This window comes from Epinephelus fuscoguttatus, linkage group LG5, assembly GCF_011397635.1.
Source record: "Epinephelus fuscoguttatus linkage group LG5, E.fuscoguttatus.final_Chr_v1".
NCBI lineage: Eukaryota > Metazoa > Chordata > Actinopteri > Perciformes > Serranidae > Epinephelus > Epinephelus fuscoguttatus.
This window is the reverse complement of record NC_064756.1, coordinates 20,099,702-20,108,229: the sequence shown is the minus strand read 5'-3', so window position 1 is coordinate 20,108,229 and position 8,528 is coordinate 20,099,702. Positions and strand designations below refer to the sequence as shown.

Sequence of the window (8,528 nt, the reverse complement as noted above, 5' to 3'; positions counted from 1 at the left end):
AAAAAGGACAGCAGAGGAGATACCCGCGTACCAATGCAACTGGGCTGGACAGCCACAAAAAAGGTCCAAATGCTGAGATCAATGCAAAAAAATAGTCAATTTATTTAGGGCATTCGTGCACAAAAAGAAGGCTGCTCTTTCTGTCCTTTCTTGTTTGTCTATTGTACCGACGCAACCAAGACAACCTTTCTGTTGCCCTAGTAGGCGCAGTTTCACAGCAGTTCTAAGTCTCAGTGTGACAAACATGGTTGAAAATAAAAAATGTGTTTGACAGTAAAATCATTTATTACTTAATCCCATGTGACATGTAAACATACAAATTTAACCATCGTCTTTATCACAAACTATCCAAAACGATCCAGTTCCATTAAAAAAAAAATAAAAAAAATACGAATGCAACTTATAAATATTGCACAACTTATTATGATGGAGAATAGACAGTTTTGCAGATCAGTTTTGTTACAAAATGGCTTTAAAAAATAATCTTGATGCTGATCAATTCACAGTAGCAGAGTTAATACTTCACTTAACCTTTAAACTTCCCTTTGTGCATTTTAAAGCTGATTCAGCAGCTCTTGTTCCCTCACTCTGCATCCAGGATCTGACCCTTGTGCGCTTGTTGGCTGTGGGCCTCCGCTTTGGGACTATCTAGTGTTGTTTGTGGTGGTGGGAGGGGGGACTCTTCAGGGAGTTTGGGCTGTGGAGGGGGGTCGAGGTGTAACTCAGTAATCCCTGGCTGCTGTGGATTACTGAGAGCTAGGTTTGGACATGTTTGGCACAGGTGATCTATCTGCATAGTGTGATATCATGAATTCCACAGATTTAGGATAGCCCTTAACATGGCATACTCTACACTCAAATGTGCAAACAGAGCAGTAGAAGAAGTACTCAGATCTTTGACTTTAAAGTAGCAACACCACAGTGTAAAATACTCATAAACTAAGTCCTGCATTTAACATTTTACGTTAGTAAAAGTACAAATATTAGCATCAAAATATACTTAAAATACCAAAAGTAAAAGAACTTTAATTATAGTACTGGATGATACCATGCACATTATGTTATGCTGCTGCTGGCAAAGGTTGGGCTCATTTTAAACCCTTTGAGTAGCTTGTAAATTTCCCCCTGTGCATCGAGCAAGTCTCATCTGAGCCTATAAAAAAGCTACAACTTAAGTCGTAAATTATGTAAGACGTAAAAAGTAATATATTTGTCTTTGAAATGTAGTGCAGGAGAAGACAATACACAAACACTTTCCATCACTGCACACAGAGATTACTTCAAGAATGTTCGCTATCAAACAAATCACCTGTAACCAACCTTTATTTATTCTGTGTGATCGAGGATGAACGATATCTGTAGATCTAAAACACTTCTAAAATCAAGACTAGGTTATATCTGTCACCTCCCTTTGTAACCTTCTGAAATAAACATATTGCACGCATGCTTGAAATGTTTTAGAGCAACTGAGGAATTTGAGAATTTGATTTTATGGTGAGCACCGTCACCTGCAGTGTGCCATTAGAGCTACTGAAATGAAAACAATCAAAATGGAAATGTACGGCACTTCTTTGGTGCTGATTTCTCTGTGTTTAAAATGTACCAAATCACATAAGAAAATCAAGTATCGAATCTTGTTTCATTACACCATTTCTATAAATGTCAGGGGACCAGCAAAAGACTGTGGTTCGTTTTTAAGGCCAGCAAAGATTTGACAAAACCCAAGTTTCCGTTCTCTAATTATTAGGACAGAAGAGGTTTTACAGTCATCAGTTAGTCAGGAGGAGGTTGATTCTTCATCCTCTGGTCTCAGTCACTTTGGTGTGATTACGAATAATGCCACTGCTGAGCTCGGCAGCTGCCCCATCACTGTGTTAAGATCAAAAGTCTCTCAAAGCACCACACAAGGACATGATGGATGTCTCTGTGTCAGAGCTACTCACCTTACACAGTGACAACATATGCACTTTAGCTCTCTGACAGGGTCCTGCTCTGTGCCTCCCTTTACGTCAGGACGCTGTGGAGTCTCTGTGGTCTCTCCTGCGGTCTAAACATTGCAGGGTCCTAGAAAGACAAATGGTGAATCATTAGAGTTGTTTCCACCAAACAGTCTGGCTCACTTCAGTTCGTTATACATTAGAACGGCTATTTTTGTGTTTTCTATTGTCAGAAGTTGGGGATGGTACCAATATGATATACCTAGCACACTAATCATGTTAAAGGTGGAGCTAGAAACACTGCAACCAGTTGATTCTTCAAGATAGAATCATCACTCTTGCTTGACAAGGACTCAGTGCACAAACCTGCTATTTTTTAATATTCTATCGATTGTGACAAAGACTGTAAACACTCCAGCCTGGTCTCTTTTGTTTTGAAAATGTTGGCGTGCAATCCCATTGTGTGGACAATCCACACTGCTCTGCATCGCTCTTTTAAGACGAAATACAACAAGAGATGGATGGAGCAGTGATGCCGCTATCCGCTAACAATTGACTGATCTAGGGTTTAGGTACATGTCTATGCGGGTTACATACTGGTTCTGAGGGTACCATACCGAAACTGTTTGCTGGAAATGCAGCTGTTTATTTTGCTCTTCTTAAAAGGAGTGGAAAGGAGTAGAAATGTTCATTTGGCCGATGAGGCAAGAGCGAACTCACCCGATTATTCCTGCAGGGATTAAGAGGATGATGGCAGCAAGAAGGAAAGGGAAGCCCTTCATGAAGTACAGTGTGGCTGGGTAGAGGGAGTTGAAGACGCCGCTGCCCACCAGAAAACACAAGCTCTCAACACAGGCAACAGTGGCAAACAGGGCACCTGGGAGAGAGTACAAACACATGTATGTATTAGGGTGTCTACAGGTATCAGACACCTAAATCTAATGCTTTGTAAGACTTTTTTGAAGATACTTTTTAACCAGATTAAGACTGAATTAAAGAATTAAAGAACTGTAACGTCAGAAATGTGGACTTTCACACAGGAGATCTTGACTCTTTTTCACAAAAATCAGTTAAAAGATGGATAAAATGTGTGTGACAGTTAAGACCACATAAATCGAAATGTAAGACTATTTAACTACTTTTAAGCTTTAATATTTATCAAACTGAATTTAAGACATTAAAGGGGACATCATTAGGGAACTGCAGACCTCCTGTACATAAATGCTTCAGGTCCCTGATGACAAAGGGACATCTGCTTCAAATTAAACTGCACTGTAGCATCATACTGATCTAATTATAACAATTAAAGCTCGCTGACAACACAGCTGACACAGAGCCAGCTCTCATTTCCAGATGTGTCCTAACCATTTACTACAATTACTTCTACATTTCTTCTATATACAATCTTCATATCACTGCAAAGTTGGCTCAAGTTGGTTGTTTGACACACAGGTAGTATTTGTACATGCTTCGTGACTGACCTTGTTCTGATGGGTCCACCAACTTGGACAGCTTTGACCTGATCACAGGCGTCGCAGCCATGAAGAGGAAACACAGGCCGTAACCTGGTGACGGACAAATTAAAGAATTTGAACTTTGATATGAATTAAGAACTCAGGCAGTTAAGTATTAGCTAAAGAGGTAAACTGTACACTGTGAAACAACATTAACACACAGTGACCATTGTTAATATTTTAAGTTGTATGTATGCATTTGTTCTGGCATGAATACTCCATATATTATTGTGCAACCACTTTACAATCTCTGAACACCACACTCCGCTGCACAGTTAAACTCTTGAGGATGTTAATTATTCTCCACAGGCTACAAGCAGAGTTTTTTATTGTCTGGTGTCCAAGGTTGCCTGTTCGCACGCAGCCTGGTCAGTCTGACACTTGCTGAGCTGCACTCTTGACAGCATCTGCCTGATAATGTGGTATTATTTTCACTTGTGGCTGAAAAAACGTGCATGCTTGCAATCCTTTCAGTAGAGCTGATAAAGCACAAACTACAAGGATAATGAAAGTAAAAAGATCATATTAAATATCAGTGTAATGTTATTAAATGGTGGTTGAAGAATATACTCTGCAATTTTACTGCTAGGTACAATCCCAGGAAAGGATTTTAGTTGGTCACGTATGCTGACATGAATGCTCTATAATGCTTAGATGAAAGAGTAACCTTGAAATCATCTTTTCTTTATGAGCAGAAACTTTTTAGACAGAAAACTATAAGTTGAAATACTCAATTTTAATTGTTAACAAAACATCTGGAGGTCACTAACTCTCCAGATTCCTCACCTGTGAACATGAGCTGCGTGGTGTTAGCCACAGAGAAGACCACCAGCCCGATGATATTGGAGGCCAGACCCACGAGAGCCACCCAGGAGTCCTCCAGGCAGCGCTGCATGATCTTCAGCCCCAGCAGACTGCTCAGATAGGCCAGGTGCTGAGCTGCTGATCCGTAGCCAATGAGGGCCGGCCCCCAGCACAGTGGCGAGCTCAGCTCATACAACACGTACAACTCCCTGCTGCCGAAGTGTATGGTCACCACCAGGAAGAAACACAGCATATAAAGCCACAGCTTGCATCTGTGAAGTCTTCCACCCGCCTCGCTGCTGCTGCCTCCTGTCGAGAAGAGGTGCCAGACAGTTTTATGGTGGCGGCATGTGAGGAGCCTGGTGCTTGGGTCTGGCAGGACAGACTCACAGACAAACAGGTAAGCGTACAGAGCTGAGGCCAAGTTAGTGACCAGGACCAGCCAGAATGGATTGATGTAGCTAAATGGAAACACAAAAATATAATGGCAATGATAACAGATTCAGATTGCAAAGATTTCAATTTGATGACACTTTTTTTACACATCTCTTACCCTTGTGCCCGCCGCCACTGCCCTCCGATGATGCTTGCTAGCATCCCTGACAGACCCAGACAAGCTTCCAGGACTGCCACCCTAAAGGTGCGGGACTCTCTGTCGCTGACATCAGCCACATAAGAAAAGCAGCCAGCCAGGATGGCGTTGAAATCCCCTGAAAGGCCACTGAGCAGCCTGCCCACTAGGAAGTAGACCACAGGCAGCTTCAGGTACATCACCACTAAATAAACCACAGCTTGGAGGGCCAGGCCGAGGTTGGGGATGATGAGGACTGGTCTGCGACCTGCGTGGTCACTCCATGAGCCTAGCAGAGGCACCACCAGCAGGCCTACAGAGAAGCCCCCAAGACTGATGTACAGGTTCCAGTGGGCTGTCAAGGTTTCCACCTCCTGGAAAAAAAACAAGTGTAATCTAGTCAATCTAGTGAACAGGAGTTTAAGAGACTGACACTATTACAGTTTGGTCCCCTAACCCACCCATAATCATATTTACCTTGCAGCCTAGGTGTAATTTGGTCCCTAACTAGATGTGTATGACAGATCATCAGGGTTCTGGTGAACAGGAATGAAAACTGCTGATCAATGCACCGGCTATTACTGGCCCAAAATGTGCATGTTCATCATTCCAATGTGCTTAGATTCAACTTGTGACTGCTGTTCCTCTTTGTTGCAATCGTCCAAAAAGCATTGTGGTTCTTTTCCTATCTACACACCTGCATTTTAGGCACGGATGATTCATTCTCTTTGGATCTCTATACTTAACATAAAACTTCAGTTAAAAGCCCAGTTCCTTTTACTGGCCGAGTGTGGCTACACATTTTGATAAATACAGGCCTGTCTCAGTTAGAAGCCTGGTCTGGTTGCCAAGCAGTTCAATTTTATATTAGTTCTTTGGGTGATTAAAACGAGATTGTTGACTACCCACTGGAGATAATGATAGCTAGCTGCTTAGATCCTGAATATAGAGATAAATATTGAACTTTTGTCAATATGATGATGCTACATAGTGTTAGCTCCATTAGATTCTCCACAATTCAATCGTTTAGTTCGTTTAGTTCATTCAGATTTAGCGGCATGCCGAAAAACACAAGTGGTGACTCCCTTCCTCTGAAGCGGTTGATATGTTATTCGAAGCCTAATTTTTACACTGGTTCAAATAAACAATTTGATTGTAGTTTTATGCAAAAGGAATTAAAGGCCTCCCCAAAATATAAGCCTGGTGAGTTCAGTGATTTAAGCAAATAACAGCCCGGGTATTAACTGAAGTTCTACAGGACTCATGTCTGTCACTGTGGCCTTGCTTTTACTGTGCCACAATGATTTGTGTTTGTCATGTATTGATTTTTGTTTGTGTATTGTAAGCTTTTGTGGTGAATGTTCAGTGGCTTGTAATCTAACACCATTACTCTGCTCTTTTACTGGACCTATTGCATGCAGCTCTTTCGAGGCGCCAGGTGCTCAGGCTGTAGGCACCTAGGTCGGGAACCAGAGGGTCGCCATCTCAAGCCCCTGTCTGGAACACATATGTAGTGCGGACTGACAGTGGGCTCCCAACTGCTTAGAGCACCTGTCCATGGGCAGCCCTCTCGCTCTGACATCTCTGTGTGTAGTTCCTGATTGTGCATCAGTGTGTATGTGACAAGAGTTAAAGGATTAATAAAGCATGTCTCCTTCTTCTTGATACCTGTTTAACTTTATTATTATATTTTCTAAGGGTAACTGCAACACCTGTCCTGGGGCTACATAAGACAAACAGCATGTTCCTGTTCATTAACTAAGTAGTGAAATCCAGCCTGTTGGTTCACACCTATAGTGTCTGTAAGTGTAATGCCTTTACTTCAGACTTGTGGATAGCTCCTGTAACTTATTAAACTTTATCACAAGGCTTTGAGTTTCCCCTGACTGTAATTATCTGCACTTGGCATGTGATTAATTAGTGTACCTGAGCAGCAGCTGTGGCTGTCAGAGGAAGATAACATGATTTACCTGTCAGCTTCCTGTTAACAAAACATTTTAAATGGCTGTCAGCGGGTCAGATCAACAGGAGTAAACGCTTTCTAACATTAACTCTTTAGAGACATGGACTACCGTTTGCAGGGGGTCCGGCGGCACGGAGCCGTTGCTGCACCCGGAGCTCTTGGAGCCGTTGTAGCCGAGGTCCTCGCTGATGCGGTCCCACAGATACTGTGTGGACAGAGGCGCCTGAAGTGCCAGAGAAAACATGGACAGGAACATCACTGGCTCCACAGACACCGGCAGCGAGCATGTGAACGGCGGTCTAACGCAGCGGGTGGTCGGTACATCAGCGTCGTCTTTGTGGCCAGTTGACCCGGTGGTGTCGTCGTCAGTTGATGTGGAGCTGAGCACGTCTCCGGGGAGGATGGCCGCGGTGTCCGGCTCGTCCATGTCGACCCGAGTCCACTGTGAACATTAACTGTATTGAGTTGCTCTGTGTAGCGGTGTAGCTAGCTAGCTGAACATGCTAACGCTAGCTTGTTGACGCTACTAACGTCCCAGTGTGATGAAACTAGGCAGAAGGTAACAACACATCCACCAGCTCAGCAGAAGCGATGCTGGGACATGAACTCAGCACCATCGTGTGGACAAAGTTGTGAACTACAACTTTTTATTCTTTACAAGACTAATACAGTCTTGTCTTGTGTAGCAACACTTGCACCAAAAAGTGATGACCTATGAGTCATAATGCATTTCTATTAGCTGACCTTGCATGTGAAACTAAATAGTTGTGTAAAGAAGTGTGCAGATTTTACAGCCAAAGCAATGTTGTTCAATTGTGAAAGTAATTTCTAGGACCAAGTCTATATTTTGATTAGTACTAATTAGGGGTGTAAATCACCAGCTTCATCACTATTCGATATTATATCGATTTGTTTGGATGACGATACGATGTTTGCCGATATCACAAAGTCTGTCACGATACGATTTTGATTCAATTCGATTCAGGAGCCTGCGATCAATATGACGTGATATCATATGCCCTGACAAAAACAACTAGAATATGATTTGACCATTTTATTTCTGAGCTGTTTGTTGTTTGAGAGGAGGCGCACTTGCCCAGAAATGGTGACACAGACGTGCTATGTGAATTTCAAAATAAATGTGTATCTTTAAGATGACTATATGGATCGATGTTTTCATTTTGCGTCGATATAATCGGATCGTTAATCAATGAATCGATGTATCGATGTGGATCGATGTATCGTTACACCCCTAGTACTGATACTGTTGAAACTAGAACTATGTAACTTGTATTAAATCAGAGAGTAGTCTCTTTGGTAAAATGTGTGGTATTTTATCTTTGCAAAGTCTTGGGGCTGACCCAAAACTTTAGAAAGATAAAGATGAGATGTAAAACTGCACCTGCTTAGGGCAACAAAAAAGTTTGTCTTGCACTCCCTTTACACCTGGCATTAACATGCATTTTGTGTGATCTGATTGCAGTCGCATAGTGCTTGACCCCATACATTTACACCTGGTATTAACATAAGTCTCCGGTGTCCACATCCAGATCCGTCCCACTGACGTCAGACCAACAACAACAACAACAAAAACAACAACAACGACTCCTTGTTTTTCAGAGCAGACACTTCTTCTCGTTTACTCCATCCTCGGCTATCATCCATGTTTTCTTTATCTTGGCAGTCGCTACCTGGTGAGGGTTGTTGTTGTTGTCTTCTTCCTTCTTCCTGCGTCCAGC

General features: G+C 42.4%; 1 protein-coding gene across 1 annotated transcript; it reads right to left on the bottom strand.

Moving 5' to 3' along the window:
- Positions 1 to 262: 262 nt before the first annotated feature.
- Positions 263 to 7,907, bottom strand: slc46a1 (solute carrier family 46 member 1). Its single transcript, XM_049577547.1, has 6 exons — positions 6,899 to 7,907; positions 4,809 to 5,200; positions 4,238 to 4,716; positions 3,419 to 3,502; positions 2,658 to 2,814; positions 263 to 2,064 (listed from the first exon to the last, which is right to left on the bottom strand). The coding sequence occupies exons 1-6, from the start codon at positions 7,214 to 7,216 to the stop codon at positions 2,010 to 2,012; spliced, it is 1,485 nt and encodes a 494-aa protein (XP_049433504.1). The 5' UTR covers positions 7,217 to 7,907; the 3' UTR covers positions 263 to 2,009.
- Between the last annotated feature and the right edge of the window lie 621 nt (positions 7,908 to 8,528).

Bases quoted from the DNA above. Each gene is read 5' to 3' on its own strand.
- slc46a1 (XM_049577547.1), bottom strand. From the start codon at position 7,216: ATGGACGAGCCGGACACCGCGGCCATCCTCCCCGGAGACGTGCTCAGC. The intron at 3,503-4,237 runs GTGAGGAATCTG...GTCCGTCACCAG, and splicing joins CACGCAGCTCATGTTCACAG to GTTACGGCCTGTGTTTCCTC. The intron at 2,815-3,418 runs GTCAGTCACGAA...ACTCTCTCCCAG, and splicing joins GGTGGACCCATCAGAACAAG to GTGCCCTGTTTGCCACTGTT.